The following is a 20,856-nucleotide window of genomic DNA, read 5'->3' on the forward strand; positions in this document are numbered from 1 at the left end:
GGAAGTCAGAAATGAGTTGAATGTCCTCCGTCTCTCTCAACTTCATGATATATATAAAGGTTAAATGACTCTTTGGCTTCCAAGAAGTCGTAACATAAAAAGAAGAGTCTTGGCTCTTGGGCGCCAAATAAACATGCCAAGTGTCATTCAGTTTTCTAGCAAAATGAATGAATAAAGATGGAAAAATATTTGAAGGTTATAAATTGAAAATAATTATGGTTTATATCTATTTACATGCACGTAGATATACTTATGAGGTGGCATCATATTATTATAAAAGAAATAATAATATTATGGTGTCACTTTATTCTTATATCTATGTGTATGTACATAGGTATTTATTATAATTATGTGGTGGAAAGATCAATCAAAATCCTTTGAGGAACATATTTAATTAAATTAATTTATAAAAATGTTTATTTAATAGCTCATATGGGTCCTTCAATTATATCTTGAAGTTCAAGTTGCTAGGTACTTACCAAAGCAATTTAAGGTCATACCTGTCAACCTGATAATTGGACTACGCTAGTATCCCATTCCGTTGATCTCATTTAGCAATGCTTCCCTACTTCATCTTCTTTCTTCAATCACCCGTGCAATATTTCCACAATAATAACAAGTTCCATAATAATTTTCATAATAACATTTCATATGGATAAAGAATTTAGTTATTAACAATAATTCCAAAATCAAGCAACTGTTAAACATCACATGACAAATAATGGATAACAACCATCTTTATTAAACAATTAACCTAATGAATACAACAGATATAAATAACTACCTACTTCACATGATTATGAAAGAAAAATCCGTTCAATCTAATGGCTATAAATAAGTTTAAAATTAGGTCAAAGTTTGGGATGTAACAGCTTACCTCATGCCAACTACGTAAGGGCACCCATTGCTAGGCAGACAAACTGCCACATAATTGAACAAAGAACATAGCACGCTCCCAAGGGTAACATTAGCACGTAGAGTCAACAGTAGAAACACGCCAAAACTATATAGTAAGGGAGGTCAATAAAGATGTGGAACCCGAATCCCATCAATTTAAGTTTGGTGGTAAGATGAGTTTCCTTTGATATTTATATTTTATGCGGTGTATTATTTAATGTTCCTCTAAATTTTTAATGTCATTTTATATTTATATTTATATTTATATATCTGGTATACATATATATTGACTTAAATATATTTATACATATTTTCATCCTATCAATAATGCAACTGGACCTCAATTGGTGGTCAAACAATTATCGAATACATCTAAAATGAAGAGTTCTCTTATAAAGTTACATAGATATATAATAATATTAAATTTCTAATAATATCATAAAAATTACTTTTATTGTGTTCCTATTGTAATAAATCTTTCTTGTATTTATTTTTATACATACTATAAGAGCTATTTTTCTTTATCTTTTCCTCTGAGTAAATTCAAAGGGAGTTTGACACTTCTTCAAGGTAAAGGAGCTCAAAGGATTGATGTTCAGAGGGAGTCTAACACATCTATCAGAAGGAGCAGATAGAAGATATGTTTTAGTTGACTTTTGAAGATCTTAATCATATCATAATCAAAGGGAGTTTTGACTTCATGTAAACTTTTTGTGTCATATCTACATGATTGTATAATTTGATGGGCCTAACCCCTATGTACATCATGAGGAAGTGACGACTTCCAAATGATTATCACTTGTATCTGTAGAAGTTATTGAAAGGTGACGATCTTTCAATAACTTAACCTTCTATTGTGATGGACATCTTATGATGTCTAAGAAGATCATGATAGATGATAACTTGCATGGTGGTGGTTTAAGTTCCTTAAATAGACCATGACCTTCTACTGTGATGGACATCTTATTATGTCTGAGACAAATCATGATAGATTATTGCTTGCATGGTGGACAAGTTCCTTAAATAGACCATGGCTTTCTATTCTGATGGACATCTTATGATGTTTGAGACAAAGCATGATAGATGATTACTTGTATGGTGGATTAAGTTCCTTAAATAGATCATGGCAGTTCCTATGTAAGTATTATTCAAAAGACCATTACTCTACATATCATAAACGATAACAAAATGTAAAATATCTTCTAATCAAAGATATTCTTATATCACATTAAGGTATTATTTAGTCATGTGTTTACCATCCCTGGCTAGGAGGGAATGTTGATGTTGTAGCCCCAGTCAGATTGAATTGATCTAGAGTTGATTCCCTGTGATTATTGGTTAAACATTATAGCCTTTGATTATATTGTCAATTAGACATACACACACACACAAACACCCACACACACATAATTATTGTTGTTAATAATGTCTAATAGAAATTAACTTCAATAACCAATATTGATCAACATAGAGACATGTCTCTTCTACTTCTATATATATGCATTTGTATCTGCACTTGGAAAATACATACATCACATAGTGCCATTACATTTTCAGTGATCCTACAAAACCAACATTTTACAGAATCAAAGTGCTGAAAATGATGATGAATTCAAAATTCTCCAAAAACCCTTGTTTTAAAGCACACAATAAAATTACATAAGCAATAGAATGAATTCCTTTCTCACTGAGCATTTCTTTTATAATAATAATAAATGACTTCTTCAAGACATCTTTTGCTAAAAGCCCTTTCTTTATACTTAGGCACATATTTGAATAGTACAATTTATTAACTCCCTTTGGCTCCAAAAACGACCTTTTCATCAATACCATGATATTCCGACACACAAGGCCATTTTCCCATGCCCAAGATTTAAAACTTTTCAACTTGGTTCCAATGAGCTATGACACTAAGGTGACCAATATACAATACCGACAAAAATAGCAACCTTAACATATTTAATAAAATAATAATCATAATTCACCCCTCTTGCGAAAATGACTGTAGAAGCATCAAAATTGAAATGTGACAACACGAGTGATCCTGATAATAAAAAGAAGATGAATGAATCTAATAGGGTGACATACTAAAAATGGGCGCTTCCTCCAAGATTCTTGGAGCCCAAACCAGAAGCCAAAAATAAAAACTAAGAGCATCACTCAACTCCTCTAACTCATCTAAGCTTATTGGAATCATATGTTGGCTTACTATAAATAGTAAGTCTCCGAAATGGAGCCAAAACTCACCATTAGCAACTAGAGAGACTAATAACATCACAACAAGGACCCAATGATAGATTGAATCAAACAACTAAGTCGCAACTCAAAATTGGGGGCATTACACTTGATCTAAACTTGGTAAAATGCACTTGTCAAAAACAATTTGATTAGACAAATCTAGAAAGAAATCCTAGCTTACTTATTAAAAAAATTGACCACCAAAATATTCGTTTAAACAAGAAGAATTGTGCATGTTAATGTGTTGACCCAATTCACAATACAGGCATCATCAATAAAGGTAAAGTGACTGAGTAATAACCAAACCTTTGATCAACAGATGTTCACAAGCTTCAAACAAAACAATGTGTTGGCCTAGAATAACAAAAAATCTAGAAAACCGCTATGAATGATAAATAATCAAATTTGTGCAGTGATATAAAAAAATTAGAACCTTAAAAAAAACACAAATACAAGAAAGATATACAAATTTTTGTGTGTCCAATGGAATGATGCAAACAAGACATAATAATTAATATCTTCCTACTGGCAAACTAATGAGATCTCAAACACTAGTGAGAAAGCTCTTGGATGTAGAAGGAGATGCAAGAAGACTGCTCTAATACTATGTTAGAGAAAAGCTCGAATACCATAATCTACAACCTCGTACAAAATGTTCATGGTGTAGAAGCACCAGAGTTAACGAGCAATCAACACCACCCTTGACCTGTCTTGTCCCCTACTTTTTATTAGAGATAGGAAAAGGAAGATGCTATCAAGGGGATATAATTTGTTTTGATGTTGTATGTACTTATTGTTTCACAAAGACAATTTTCTATTTTAATTTTGCTTCAGACTATCATGCTACCCACCATCAACATTCCATCTGAGGATGTTATTTTGTACCTAATTTGTATTTTGGTATTTTTAGACTTCTTGCATTTTTTACTCATTAACTGACTTATTAGATGCATCTCCTTATTGACTTTTGTGAAGCAAATGCATTTCTAATTAAATTTAAGCACTCTTTTAATTTGTCGAATTTTTCCCAAAATTTGTTGAGTTTATTTTTGGGCCTTGGTGAGAAGATGTTGAGAACGAGATTTTCAACTATGCTTGATGGAATATCTCTTAGAATTTTCAAAAGTTTCATCATGAATGTGAAAGGTGAAAGGAAAATTTTATAAACTAGATCTGATCATGTGTACAAATGCAATAGCCCTAGTTGATATGCATGCAAAACATGGAACTTTGGAACAAGACATGAACATCTGTAACTGTAGTTTAACAAAAGGTTGTAAGATTACAACCCCTTAAACCAAGAGCGGGGCTATCTTACAAATTTGAATTAGCTTGTTAAAGAAAGCTTGTGATTCAAATCACCAACATCAAAGCCACAACTAAGTGTTTCAATCAATAACCAAAATTTACCAAATGATAACTATCAATTGTGCCCGGTCAATCACCAAATCAAGATGCTGAACAGAATTTAACTATCAAAAAATGCAGGGCATATAGACTGTAACAAAATGACTCCCAATTTTTAATGATGCAGAAAATGGATCAATAGAATTTTTCCAAAAGTTGTAACTACAACATACATGTGGAAAAGGCCAGAGAATCAGTAGATAATCAGAAACTAACTACTAAAACTGTGAAAAAATAAAATTCAATAATAAATAATGTCTAAGAGAACTTAAGCATGAGCAAATGAAAACTCGGTTACTCCAACATATGATAGCATCAAAAAGCTATGGAAAATTAACCCTAGGAAAAATTGAAGGAGAGCACCAGAGTATTACCAAAACAATCTAATGAGCTATTTCACTAATGTCTTCTTCTTTAACACTCACTTGGCTAAATTTTTGTGAGGATGTCCATTCTACTGATGTTGTCTTGGATGTTGCATGAAAGGAGGCTAAAAATGGTGATTTCCTATAAGGGATTCAGGTGTGTCAATCACTTCAAGGAGGCACAAGATCTGATATGAAAATGTTGCTTATTTCAAAGATTGAAGAGTTGATAAAAAAATTGCTCATTTGCAAGATGCTCTTTCTGTGCAATGGAAAGTGACATTAGTTTTTTATGAAGGTAACAGTTCCCTTATAACAAGTACCATGAATCCATGCGGGCCTTTTGTCTTTCTCTGAATCTATGAGTTGTGGAAAGCATCAAGGTAGTAGCCAAGTTTTCCTCAACATGGATTGCCAACTATACATTTTGGTATGCATGGCTTAACTATAGAAAAATAGTGACAAGTGTGTTGATGTTTGATAGTTTCAGTCGGATAAACCTATATATAATAATATATGAGATATAATTTGTATATATGTGTTCTTTATATTAGAGATATAAGGTCATTGTTATATGAGAGAAATTAATATAATGTGTGTGTGTGAGAGAGAGATTAAATTTGTTAATATATTAATTATCTGATTAACAAATAGACATGTCTCATGAAGTGGCATGTCTATTCATGGCCTATGGGCAATATAAATATAAGAGGATGCTGCATTTGAAAAACACATACCAAATACATGGCAGTGCTATTACATTTGCAGCGGTCCTCAAAAAATCAACATGGTATCAGCACCTAACTGCAAATGTAAGAAAAAGAAAGGAGTCAAATATTTAAAGTTGAGAGCAGTTGTGAAAATATCTGATTTAAATGACTATAGATTATTTTGAATTAGTGTCGATGATAAAGGATGTCACCATTTTGGACCATCATGTTTTCACCAATTGTTCTCCAGAAGTAAGTGATCAAAATGGACTGAAAGATGGGTCACTAAAAGTGGAACGAGAAATATCCAAAGCAGTGTTGATGAATGCCCTAATTTGATTTGGTGGTATCATGTTCGGGACTCACAACTTGTGAACATAAAAATTACATATTTGCCAACATGTACCTTTTATTAAATTGTTTATTCATCTCCAACATATGTATGTTTGTGTGCAACAAATATGTGGAGATTGTGCCCAGAAACAATATCTACAGTTTTTCTAAACAAATTTATTTCTCCAAACATCAAGCTTGATTCAAAGTTATTATTAAGGAATAACAGAAAAAAAAGTCCTTGGTTAAAGTATGTCAGCATTTATTCATGATGGGATTGGGCTTCCATTTATGCAGGGTCACTCGGGTGGGGTTTTATTCTTCAAGGTGTCTAAATGCAAAGTCTGGTGTGAAATCGACATGGAAGAGCACGTCTGTGGTGATGCAACTATTGTTGCCTCGCTTCTCTGCTTTTACTATCATGACTTCTTTACTCAAGGTTGTGACAGGTAAGTACCGACTTTGGGCCCGAACACCAAACAACTTTATGAATTCTAAGTCCTAGTTCAATAGATTGCAGAGTGCCTACATTGAGAGTTAATGTTGAGAGGAGGCAATGGCCTAAAGATGAAACTGAGAGCCAGGAATGAAAAAAAAATACACCATTCGACAACAAATAAGGATGATCTACAATGGCAATATTCAATTTACCAAGCACTTTTCATGGCATCCACGTAGAAAAATAATATAAGGGGAAATTTCACAGTCCAACAACAACCTAAAGATGAAACTGAGAGCCAAGAGTGAAAAAGAATACACCATTTGACAACGAATAAGGATGAACTGCGGTGGCAATATTCAATTGAGCAAGCACTTTTCGTGGCATCCATGTAGCAATATAATATAAGGGGAAATTTCACAATCCAATCCAAACTGCATTCACCACCTAAGTCAAATAGCCATCATGAAGAAAAAAAAAAGTAAAACTTCGGACATCGCATGCTCATGTAGTAGAAATCAGCACACAAAGTAAATAGAGTCACGTGATCCCCATAAGTTAGAATGGCTTGTTGTCGATGGCAGATTAGAATGGCTTGTTGTCAATGGCAAAGGATTTCAATGCCCACACGCGAGTCAAATTGCACTACTACGGTAATGCAACTGCATTAAGTTACTAGCTCATCAATGGCTATAAAGTTACTGCGTGCCCCACATTGTGAAACAATGTGATTTTTCAATCACCTCTACAAGCCACAGTCCAAATTGATATATGTTTTTCAATGAGTAGCAGACAATGACATTAAAGCCATGTCACTATTGAGGCAAGGTAAGTATGTGTGAATATATTATAATAGTGTTTATTTCCTTATGAATATATTATAATGTTCTTATTAAGAACATTAATAATTAATGAAATTATAATTGGGATTTATAATTATAAAAATGATAAATTATATTGGAGTAATGGAGATCATTTTATAATTATCTATATCCTATTTGACAAGATCTTATATTGATTTAATATGTACTATAAGATCTATTTATCTTGATCTTTTCTGAGAATGTTCTTGCAGCAAAAAGAGGGAGATTGAGATTCACAAGGAAACTGACATTTTATTAGAGGCAACCTTGAAATAGAGGGAGCAGCTAAAGGATATGATACAGTCAACTTTCAATGATCTATAGATCACATTGATTCAGAAGGGCTAACTATGTTGAGATGGATTCTCCAGTGATCAATAAATTGCAACAGTCAAGAGGACTGTGATTCATGAATATACCTTGTGACTATGTGATTTTAATAAGCCTACCCCCTGTGTACATCATGAGGAAGTAACAACTTCCAAATGATGTTACGTGTATTTACAGAAGTTATTGAAAGGTGATGATCTTACAATAACTTAATTTTCTATTATGATGGATATCTTTCGATACCTATGGCGATCATGATAGATTATACTTTGCATGTTGGATGTTTATATGGTAAGCATTATGAGAATGTGTGTGCACATACCTTATGAACATTTTTTGAGTACATGGTGAATGTTATGCAAATTGATGTTTTAGAGGGCCATTACACAGAGTACTTGGTGAATATCATGTGACTTGGTATTCTGGAAGGCCATTACACACAGTTCTTGGTGAATATCTTGCATCTCGAACATTTTGGAAGGCCATTACTCAAAGAGTACTTGGTGAATATTGAATGTCAATATTCTAGGAGACCTATACTCATGATGTCAAATGTGATAGAAAAACCTTTTGAGCACTTGGTGAATATCAAATGTCGATATTTTAGGAGACCAGTACTCATGATATCATATGTAATATCAAAACCTTTTGAGTACTTGGTGAATATCGAATGTTGATATTCTAGGAGACCAATACTCATTATATCAGATGTGATATCAAACCTTCTTTGAGTACTTGGTGAATATCATGTGTTGATATTCTGGGAGACCAATACGCATGATATCAAATGTGATATCAAACCTTATTTGAGTACTTGGTGAATATCATGTGCTGATATTTTGGAAGACCAATACTCATGATATCAAAATGTTACTTAGAGTATTTGGTGAATATCATATGTTGATATTTTAGAAGACCAATACTCATGATATCAAATGTGATATCAAAATGGTGGATATCTTCTGGTCAAAAATATCCTAAAAATTTGTCATTCCTAATATTACCAATGGTGTAATATATGTCTTGTGTTTATCCTCCCCAACTAAGAGCGAGTGTTGATGTTTGATAGTTTCAATCAAATAAACCTATATATAATTATATATCAGATATAATTTGTATATACGTGTGTGTGTGTGTGTGTGTGTGTGTGTGTGTTTTATATTTGAGATATAAGGTTATTATATGAGAGAAATTAATATAAATTATGTGTGTATGAGAAATTAAATTTGTTATTATATTAATGATCTGATTAACAAATAGACATGTCCCATGAAGGGACATGTCTATTCAAGGCCTATGCTCAATATAAATATAAGAGGATGCTGCATTTGAAAAACACATACCAAATACATGGCAGTGCTATTACATTTGCAGCAGTCCTCTAAAAATCAACAAGCTGCTGTGATGTCCCCCCTTCTTACCTAGCATATCAATAAATAAATAAATACTAATGCTAGTCTATTATCTATTCTCTCCATAGGTTAAAGCATTAAGTCAATAAAGTGGGTTTTAGTGCTTAATTGAATAGGAGGAAAAAGCTATAGTATTGCTAATATGAATTTAATTATTCAATGGCAATTATTAAAAAGCACCCAACTTAAGTTATCACTTGACTCGTTCCCCATGAGGATGAATTATTAAATGGGGCAAATATTATTATTTTTCTAAGTTGCCAAAAATAATTAGAACACAGAAATTGATAGCTTTTTAGCTAGGATTCTTATAAAAATTCCTATCAGGGTTTTTAATCTAAAATGTTGATTTGTTACTTAATAATTTCTCCATCATTGATGGTTTGACAGAAGCAAACATATTTGAGGATAGAAACCCTTGAATATTTGTAGGTTGGATAGAAACCCAACACTATATGGGATGTGGACTCACTCCAGGTTCATCATTGAGAAAAATTTTATTGTTTTGAATAGGCTTTGAAAGAAAATTTATGCATTTTCTACCATTGTGACAACAACATATTTGATGTAACAACCATGCATGTTTTATATCAAAATAGATTTCTGTTTTTAATTGTTTATTTCCTTGGAAATCTATATCGTTTCCTTTACATGTTTGCATGTTGTTATTTTGCAATGAAATGAAGAAAAACATGGCAGAAATTGAAAACCCAAATCAGATTTGAGGCAATATCCTAATTTGGGATGCTTCAGATGTTCATAAGGCCAATGTCACAATAAAGCTTTGAAACCATTGCATTCTAGGTTGCAGTAATGTTCCCTATCAGTATTTTACTTAGTTTATCTTAAATTTCTTAATTAGGATTTGGATTGTAATATCTGTGATAGGATTAGTCATTTATTTCATTAGATTTAAGTTATCCTTAACACTCATATCCAACCTTGTCACTATTTCATCTCAATGAAGGAAGGAGCAGGTGTTATCCAAGTTGCCTAGACACCAACTTCACAAAGGATTCCCTCAAAATTTATAGGTCCAAGTCTATATTGAAGGCTTGCAGAAAGTTGACCCTTACCCTATCTTGGGACAAAGATCCATTGCTTGGATTTATACAAGTCCCTCGTTGGTAACATCCAAACTTCCCCTGTTAAGTCAAATAGTATATAAAATTAATTGTGGTCTCAACACATATATAATTATAAATATTTATTTATGTATTTAAATGTAATTATTTATATATAAATAGTCATCACTTATTAATCATGGTTTCAGGCTGCAACATGTGTCTGATATAGTATAGAATAAATTTGACAATGTATTTTTTATTTAGTACTGTGAATACTGCTGATATGTATTCTTTTCTGAATACCAAATAATAATTTTTTCTTTCTCTTTCTGAGATCCTCCTCAGTTAATATTATATATATTATCGTATATCCCTATTAATCAGTGTTTGAGGTTTCATTTATATTTCCATATCTTAAAGATCTCATCTCTTTGACTTGACATATTTTCTCATCATAGTAATCGCACTTCTTCTTTCATAAGTAAATCGATTAGTTATTCTAATTGCATCTCTTTATCCTTTCAGCACATCATTATCACTAGTTGTCATTAACGGTGGAATTGAATGATTAGTCTACTCTCTTCTAATTCAATGTTCTTTATTGATCATGTAACTCTTGATAACCTTAATGGCATAGTTGCTGCCGTTGAAGATTCAAGAACTGCCATCTCACCATATGAAATGGATATTATTTCTAATGTGGTGACATAGGTTGGTAGAGGCTAGTACCTTCCTTGATAACTAGTAGCTTCTCCATAATCAACTTTTGTCAATGTTTTGCCTTATATATATTTGGGGCAGAATATACAATAATCACCATACACAGTATATTTTCGATGTGGTTAGAGGCAATATGATTATGCATATTTAGAGGATTTATCTGTGAGTATTAAGAAGTGTTGACGGTGTTTGCAACTGACCAAAACTAAGGACATGAATTTTGTCAATGATAGCAACATAATCATTTGGTAAGGTCACTTGAATTGATGATCAGTTTTGGTTTTGGTTAATCAAGAAAAATTACTAAGTATATCACAGGAAGATAGTCAAAAGACAATGTTTTATGAGTGACCTTAGCAGAGTAAGTTTTATTGGCCACAGTTTTGGATATGATTAGTGTGATGTCCAAATATGATGCAAATTCGCTTGTGTTAAGATGTCAGTTTGCACATGTTTTAGATGAAGAATACGGAGACAGGTTTATATCGCAGCATTCAGAGCAAGTGACAAAGATCAGGCAATTTGGCCCAAGGAATTGAATTGCCTTGTCAATTCAATTACTTGGCAATGTAGGGATAGCATCCTAGATGTTAACCCTTTGTAAGCAAGTTTTAATATTTAGTTTTGGATAATGTGCCACATTTTTTCTAAACAGTTTTGAAGGCCAACTGGACAAAGTAATTGGAAAGGTATTAAAAGGAATCAGTTTTCACATGTGAAGTATGGTAACAGTATGAACATAATATATGTGAGCTTTGTGAATGATGATATGTCGTATTGCTGGTCATATACAAGTTTTATATGAATGGTCAAAATCAAATGCGAGATATTTAGAGGACTAATCAGATATAGAGATATCAATACAGTCAATTTTAGATTGTAATTATTACTCATTGTATTGATTGTATATCATTATAGAGCAGTGAGCTCCCACTGTAATACAACTCCTAACAGGATTGAGACCTCTAACAAGATCTAGTCCTCTTACAAGGACTATTGTACTAAATGTATGTAATGACTCCTAATAGGGTCAAAACTCCTAACAAAGAATTTCCAGATTAGTACATAGTTGTGAGTACCATCCACATCGGGGTATTCCCTTGGCCAGGGTTTCCTCAAAAACAAATCATAGTGTTATGTGTTTCTTATTGTTATGTGCTTTACTTTTCAGTATTGTTATTTGTGGATGCATATGGTTAAGTTTTGAATTATACAGTTGGTGTAAAAGTGTTGCAATATTGATTCACCCCCCTTCTTGCTCTTGGTACTATTTCTAACAGATGGCATTAGCCAAATGCTCTGTCCAGTCAATAGTTCTTAATGTCTCCTTGCCAAGTCAGATTTGTATCTCTATCAATAATATTATATTAATAGTAATAAACTATTATTATTTATTTGTTCATCTATTTCCATTAATTCAGATTTTATTATTATTATTACTATTGTTTATTATTCAATCTTACTTTCAATAGGAGGATATTACAGTTTCATGCCTAGTTTGTTCATGTTTTCACCTACCATCACCACCAATGTCATGTGAAGTAGTTTGTACACGCCATGAAATTTCTGATCAATATTTTTAAGCATTTAGGTTTTCATTATATGTACCTATTTTACAAATAATGATATCAGACTATGAGTGTCATCAAATCAACTAAAACATCTAATTTAGTTCACATCAAGATACTGTCTTAGCTTTCAAATTCAATCTGATCCAAATGAAGTATGTTGATATTGTCATCAAAAGAAAATTCTCATTTGTAAAGAATCAAGATGCATTTTCAGGAAAACCTAAGATTTTGGAGACATCAAAATTGTGGGGAAAGTTTCTTCTAGAAATTTGACATGTGACAAGCCTCAAAGATAAATTTTCTAAGTAGCAAACCTAATTAGAGGATGGAGGATACTCAATCTCCTCTAGTCAGTCACTAGCAACGGGGCTATAAAAATGTATTAGTGACAAGATTGTTTGTACCAAATCAGTTTAAGTCAAGGGTAACTGCTAGTGACAGTTTCGTATATTGTTAGAAATCGGGTGGCAATGACCAAAAACAGTGGCTACAATTAAGAACACTGAATATATTCACTTGTTTAAAAGGAGAAGAATGTGAACGTCGTTGATGTTGTAGATAGTTGTATGGGAGAGCACCTAGTTATAGAGATCCTTTGACTATTGAACATCTTGCAAGTGTGGTCTACTAGAGATAAGTTCAATAGATGTGAAAGAGAGATAATTTATCATATGTGTGTGATCATGTGCAATAGGATCCAGCTAGCAGTATGCAAACCAAAAAGTATACATAGACATATAATTCTCTTTCCAATTTATGTGATGTACATTCTTCCCACGTTCACACTAAGGTGGGATTTTGGGAATTAGTGTTCGCAATGGTGTTCACATTAGGTATAGAGTTGTTGAGAAACAACTTAATATTATTATTGTGGTTTGTTAGAATATCACATACATGGTGATATATATAATTATTTGTACAAGAAATTTTAGGTATATGAGTCGTTGGAACAATTCATATTATTAAAAAAGGGTTCCTGTGATGCAGGAGATTGAAATCATATATAAGTGTGTAATTGAATGACATAAGAAAATGGAAAACATATTGTTATGTGTGTGTTCTGAAATTTAACAGATGGTTAATGGGATGATGTGAGGTAGAAGCTTATGATAGAATTTATCATCCAATGTGGCATTGGTTTTATTACAACTGCACAAATGAGCTTGCAACCTTATGATTCTTGTGTGTTCTTGTGATGTGATTAATTTTTCAAGGTGTGCATCCATTATGACCAGCATTGAAATATGGACTCAGATTGGTTTTCTAGCAGAAGTTTTGTTTTAAACAGCTGGTTTAGACTGACTGCTGAATACATCTTCGATTTATCATTTTTATATTTTGGTATACATAAATGTCAGACACCAAACAAGTAGTGTCATAACTCGAGCTATTGGTTTGCCTGCAAAATCAGATTTATGTTTCTCCAGTCTATTGGAAGGCTGATAGATTGATACACTCTAATCTTGTATTCAACCAAAATATTAGAAAAATTTTAAACTAATTTTAAATTTATAATAAAAAGACTATAATGTATTCTTGTAAGGGACCAATAAATAAAGGTAGAATTAGGCTAGCTCCATATTTTCAGACTCCTTATTTTATTTTTCTAATACCAACATAAAGTCATAACCAATCTCAAGCAAACATAATTTAATTTGCTTTCTCATCTTGAAACTACTTTCTTAACTAAAAATAACCGATTATGCAAGTCATGTCTTCAAGCTCCAAGAAAATTAATGCAAATTGGATTGAAACTGATATATTTCTTGTCTCTAGTATCTACAGCTGTTAGTTTCTAGTATGCAACCAGTAGAAAAAAAGGAAGGAAGACACCAGTTCCCCTCCCACCAATATTCTTGCACACTGAATTTGCACTGCATCTCATTTTGTAGGACAGAAAAAATACTCCTGAATCCCTGATTATAGCAATCACTCCCCATTGCTCGAAGAGCTATCCCTTGTGGAAATATATCAACTTGCTTAGCGCACCATCTGTATTTAAATTCATAAAAATACTGACACGCTTATGTGGCAGGATGTAGCAATTCTCAAACCTACTTCTTCTAATCCTCCTTTCTAATCATGCAAACGTATAATGAAGACGAAGAGCAGGGATGCCACCAACCCAACCCATGGATCTACTTTAGCCAATGTATGATGAAAAAATTTTAAAAATTAAAAAATTGTTTCTGCTTGGCATCTTTCGAATATCATACATTAGTGGAAAAAGAAAATTATCCATCCTACCAGCCAAGTCCGAGTGCAGTTCAACTGGAAAACTTCCCACCTGGTTACTACAATTAAAAAATTGTGAAAACACAAATGAATGTAGAAAGAATTTAACAAAACATCTGTTTTCTTAATCAACATCCAAATTTCAACAATGAAAATAAAAGCCATGATTCTCATTCATTATTCCACCCTTGAAAAAAACCAATAGAAATGGCAGTAAGAAAACAATTAAAGAACTGAAGAAGTTAAAACAAAAGCTTCTATGCAGTTTATCCAAAAAAACATTGGCAATTTAATTTAACCAGAATTATGACAGAAAGCTCGTATTTACTGTTGAATATTAAGATAAGAGCATTTAGAAAAGAGGCTGACCTGATATTAGAACTAAGCTAAGGGTTACCACAAAAGAGTAATGAATTTGCAAAAAATTAGAAACGAGGACAAAAAGGAGAACAATTTAATTTGACCAAAACTATCAAATACTTAAGGTTAAAGCTGAAATGTGCATTTCGAAATCAGGTGATCAAGTTTTGGTACAAAATAATACAATTCAAAGGAAAATGCAATCAAATTGTTTGAAATAATCGAGACAAAACAGTTTCAATTAATTTAAATTTGAGAAAAAAAAGCGGGTGACATAACCAGAACTGATAAAAATAAATGAAAATTGAAGGAACATTGAATTTGAGAGATTGCTGAAACCAACTACTACAAGGGGATTAGATTTTACTTTCCTTATAAAGTAAAACATGAAATTTGAGAACAAAAGCAGTGAAGTGCAGGCAAAGCAAAAAAGGATTAATTTGAAAATAGGACTAATTTCTCTAGACCAAAAGCACTCGACTCTAACCAAGACATTACAAAAAGCATAATGTTTAGAAATACAAAAGCGAGAATCCCTTAGGATAAACTAAAAAATTCTGAGCTAAAATAGATGAATTCAAACAAAACAGTGCGAAAAACTGTTAGATCTGATATAACAGTAACTTGAAAGCACGAAACAGTGGAATTTAACCAAAATTATTATGCAAGTGCTGAATTTCCAGATGACCGTGAAATTGAAAGCAAAAAGGGTTGACATAATCGAGAGAGAGAAACAGTTGAATTATCCAAGTCTAACTAAATTTTAGTATTATTTTTCCATATGAGAACCACAAAGAGAATGAATTTAACCAAGGATATGACAACAAAATGTAAACGATTTATTTTCGAGGCTGAGTAAAAAAACAGAGAATCTCGACGTTTCGAGTCGATGATAAATATACATTTAAAAACAAACGAAAAGAGTACGTCCAAAGATAATCTGACCTGTTCTTGAAGGGCGTAGGAGAGCTTTTCATTGGTCTCACTCAATTTGTGCTCTAAATTGCCAATTTTATCGTTGAGGGAATGAATTACTTGATCCCTCTCACTGATTTTATGCCTAAGTTTGGCTGCCCCTGACTCCAACTTCAAAACGCGGGTTCCAACCGCAATTGAAGTAATTTTTCGCGCCAAATCCAGCTGCTCGTAAGGGTCTGTTGGCAGAGCATTCAGAATTTCCACAGGTAGCTCGAAGTCTGAATCGCTGTTCACATTATTGCTGCTGCCGCTTCTCAGCATTTTTGTTCTTGTTTTCAAAATAAATCCCCTGCTATTTCAACTTGGCGTGTTTATCTTTATGAAGTTCTGTTTTTCAGCTTGTTTGTGCAGAATTATGAAATGTAGACATGAATGTAAGGATTCGATTGAACTGAATCTGCTAGGCCATGTCACTGCTGTTTGATGATTTTGTGTTCGCCAGCCAAGTGATTTTGATGGGACTATCGTTAGTGTGTGGTAGAGACGATATGTAACTATGGAATTAATCTTTAACTTGCCCCATTTGCACGTATTTGATCAAGTACAATAAAGGAGAAGGGGTTCTAATGGGAAGGGGTATTCTTTTTGTGGTAGTGGCCACGGTATTCAAACTAGTGTTAAACAGTCTTCAAGTCTTTTATATACAAATGAAACACACTCAAAAGAGGTGCATATAAATTGCACCAAGATTAGTGTTAAATAGTCTTAAGTCTTTTATATACAAATGAAATACACTTAGAAGAGATGCATATAAGTTGCATCATAGACAGTGCTTATTTTTGTTGGGATCATGTTCAAAATACTTTATAGTACATTTTGCAAATAAAAGTTTATATGAAAAATTATCTATGAGTTAATAGTTTTTTTTTTTTAAATAATTAGTAGTGCCTTCTTTAAAAGGCTTGGCCCTTGATAAAGATTTGGTATTTGATATGTTACTTTCATCTATGAGTTAATATGGGAAATACATTGGTAATTATTGTAGGTACCATATAGAGCCTAAACTATACATCTTGGTATACAACTAAGAAAAAAATTATAGCTTCCGAGTAGTAAGAATGTTCCTTGCAGAATTCATGAAGTATCGAAGGGTTAACAAATGGTCATCTCAAAGTCTCACTCAATAACTACTTAAAGATGCCCCAATATCAAGATAAAAGTCCTAATATTCATGCACAAATATCCCAATTGTGGTGTACAAATTGGTCAATTATGAACTAGAAAAAAATTCAACTATTGGTAGATGTGAAACTGATTAGGTAATGGGTATTTATTTATTATTATTTTGCTCCTTTAAAATTAGAAATTGGGGGGTTGGGTGCACAAAAAGTGCATGGCTATTAGAACGTAAACAACTATTGGTGTTCTTCCCCTAGTTACTCATTAAATACAATAGTGATTAAATCAATTGTGCAAGTTTGTTGGTTCCAATAGTCCACAATTGTATTGGAGTATATGTGCAAAACTATTTAGATTAATTCTACATTTATTCTTGGTTGTCAAAGCAAGCTAGTAAATGGCCAATAAGAAATGTGTTTCAAACAACTCTTTGAATGGGAACTTTTTTACTGTTGCATGCATAACGAATCCCACAACTTTTGTTGTATTACTCGCAACATAAAATAATAGCTATAAATAGTTAAGTCACATACAAAGATAGACCCAAAAATTTATCAAAATAGTTTAGCATTTGTGGGAACGTAAAATTAGCTATAACAACTATCAATGCACTTCCTCTAAAGAGACTTGGGAAAAAGAGAAATTGTGTTATTGGATTAAATAAATATTTTGTGTGTTCCTTTTTTAAGATTGTGGATTTAAGTTGTATTTTTTTATATGATTTTGAAAGTAAATTCTTGTTATTAAAGAATATTCTGAGACCTCAGATCTTCTAATAATTTTGAGCTTGAAGTTTAAAATTTTTATGAAAAAATAAAATCATGAGACTTAGTCAATGAGCACTTGGTGTACTGGTGAAGTTGAATGGTTCCAAATGAGCCCATCGAGGATCAAGTATTCTTGAGTGCAAGGCTTCCATATCATAAGCACTAGTGTTGGGATTATGCATTGGGTGAATTTAGCAAAATGGATACCCCTCAATCCTTGGCTCTTAGCTAAAAAGGGTTTAGTCTATATGTGCTCTTGCATCAAGTAGCAAAAGTACTTCGTGGTGGCCTTATTGGGTTGTTTTTCTCGCAAGCTTCGTGCCTCTATTGGGCAGCCATGCTTGTGGGTTTGAACGTCTTATAAAAGCTCTTCAAAATTATTGTCAACAATAATTGAGATATTTTAAACCCTTTCCACAAGATTGTAGCCTTAAAAAAACTTGCAAATAAGGTAGCTATTTTGTCTTTGTGTACTGATAAAAATACAAGTAATGTGCACTTTAGTTCAAAGTTGGCATGTAATTTAAACCTTGTTTGTTCTCATTGACATTTTTTTAGGGACCATTCTTCAGCCTTAGTTTGATATTGATCTCTCTCTTCTTATGTGTAATATATGATTGCACGATTAATTTATATTAGTGTTCAATAACAAAAATGACCCTTAAGCTTTTATTTTTGAAATTCACATATAATATTGGCATACAATTTTTCTCATTGTTATGTATTGACTCAAATCATGGTTTCATATTTGTGTCTAATGAAGTAATGTGAGAGGAAAAATCTTAGCTCATTTGATTCATCTTAGAAATCATCCAACAAGAGCATTCATGAACACTCATTGATGTGGTTAGAGTATGTATTATTGTGTTACTTGTTTGTATCAACATTTATGACATGATTACTTTCTCAAAAAAATTAATAAATTAATGCTCTGTCTAATGAAAATGATGAAATTTTTGAAGAAATCAAGAAATACAATTAATCCCAGACATAGACCTCCTTTAAACTATATGGCAAGTCAATATCAAACTATAGGAGGAAGCGCCCTGTAAGTCAAAATTTGATTTGATGTACTTTCTGTGATCCAAGAATAACAACAAGATTGCAAAATACCAAAAAAGATGAATGATTTTGAAATCCTAATTAGGCTTCATGCATAATGAAATGCAGTAATTTACAAAAACCAGAAAAGCATCGAAGAAGATAGGTGAAAGATAGTTTAAAGAGAAAGTATAGCAAGCATGGCAATGAAAAATAGATCTCAAAACCCTATACCAAGAATGAAGGCCTAGATCAACAATTGAAGAATCAAGAAGTTTTTTTCAAAAAAACCAAATATACCAGCAGAGAAGGTAAACAAAATAAGTCTATGTTGAATCATAGAAAGCAAAGCACTCAAATATCTCAACCCATCCAAATATTTGAACCTAATAATATACCTCTAGGATCTTCGAAGCCATATCCGATTCATTCACAAATCCAAGTAGAAAAGCAAAAATCATTTGTGTTTATACTAAAAACCCTATTGATAGATCAACCAATAAGGTAACAAAGATATCCCAAGCAGCCATGTATATTCCCCCACATTGGAAAAAGCAGTTTGAATCAAATAAACAAAGTGAAGTTACAAACCCTAACCAAAGAAATATAGACAGTGTTGAAAACATCGAAACAATTATCATTGACAACAAATACATCGAAGCAAAATGGCAGGAATGCTCTAATCTAGGTATTTATGCAATATGGAACAATCTCGAAAAATACAAATCCAATATGGAACAAAACCTAACAAAAATCTACAGAGCGAAGGTAAGTAACATAACACCTCATGTAAATCAATATTGGCATCTACAATGTCAGGATATTAAATTTAGGAATGAACTAATAGAAATATCAAATTGTTTTTACAAAGGGCGTCCTATTAAGTTTTTAGCATGGCAGCCCAATTTTAATGAAACCTATAATAAGCAGAAGTAGGCAATTAAATGGTTGGAATGTGCAAACATTCCATCAGAATTAAATGATATCAACATAATAAGAAGAAAAGGGCAATATCTAGGAACTTTAATAGAATTTGAAGTCAATCAATTTAAAACAAGTAAGATAAGATTCTTAGTCTCAATAAAAACAAAACAAAGTGAATCCATAAATAGAAAAATCATAACAAACAGATCTGTATATAAATTTACCTTTACTAAATATACAAGAGAAACAAACAAAATTATAGGAGCAAACTTTAAAAGTATAAACATCGAGAATAACTTAAAGGAAATATTAAGGACAGTCAGGAAAAGGGAGGAAAAGGTAGAAGAAAACAGGGAGAAAATAAAAGCAGAGAACAGAAGAAACCAAGACCTAAAGGAAAAAGAGGTAGTTCAAGACGAACAAAAGCATAATACAGGAAGAGAAGAAGATACAGAATGCAAATGGAAGACAAATACGGATTACTAACATTCAATAGAAAATTATAGAAATTGTAAAGATTGCAGAATAGAAAAGGAAACACTAGAAGAGATGAGATCAATGTTAAAAAATTGAATATGCTTTTCCATGAGGTACTACTCCTACAAAATGATTTGGAAGACCAATTCATCAGATAGCAAGCATATAGAACATAAAGGCAATACAACTTTGAGGTTAGATTCAAAAAAGGATATAGAAAAAGAAGGCAATATAAAGATAAAACCATTAGAAGAAGAGACAAACACATATCAGAATGAAGAAAATTGCAATAGAGAGTCAGAAATAGAAATTCACATAGTAATGGAATTAGAGGAAGAGGTGAATCAAGAATAAAATCAAATAGGAAGAGGAGAAGAATCATTGGAGAAAAATGATCAGAGCCCCTATATCCTACCAACAGAATCAGTCCAATGGAGTAATGTTACCATCAAGAAAAAATCAAAGAAGAAAAGTTACAAATTCTGGCAAACACTGAACAATGGGAAGGATATGTTTGATTTGGATAAGGAAGAAACAAGCAGGACAGAAGATAGAGGAGAGATAAAGTTAATGATACTAGTGGAGATAGAAAAAATAGTCAAA

At 32.3% G+C, this 20,856-nt stretch overlaps 1 protein-coding gene across 2 annotated transcripts in view; it reads right to left on the reverse strand.

Annotated features, from left to right (window-relative positions):
- Positions 1-16,464, reverse strand: part of LOC149538132 (uncharacterized protein At4g15545-like) — an 83,665-nt gene extending 67,201 nt beyond the window's left edge. The window contains exon 1 of one of the 2 annotated variants that reach the window (XM_089799510.1): positions 15,893-16,464. In XM_089799510.1, the coding sequence (XP_089655636.1) occupies positions 15,893-16,186 (294 nt within the window). In that variant the 5' untranslated portion in view covers positions 16,187-16,464. The remainder of the gene's footprint in view (positions 1-15,892) is intronic. The other variant, XM_089799511.1, reaches the window with a different exon arrangement.
- Positions 16,465-20,856: the final 4,392 nt, after the last annotated feature.

This window comes from Cupressus sempervirens, chromosome 9 (genome assembly GCF_028749045.1).
Source record: "Cupressus sempervirens isolate cs-2001-9-10 chromosome 9, ASM2874904v1, whole genome shotgun sequence".
Lineage (NCBI taxonomy): Eukaryota > Viridiplantae > Streptophyta > Pinopsida > Cupressales > Cupressaceae > Cupressus > Cupressus sempervirens.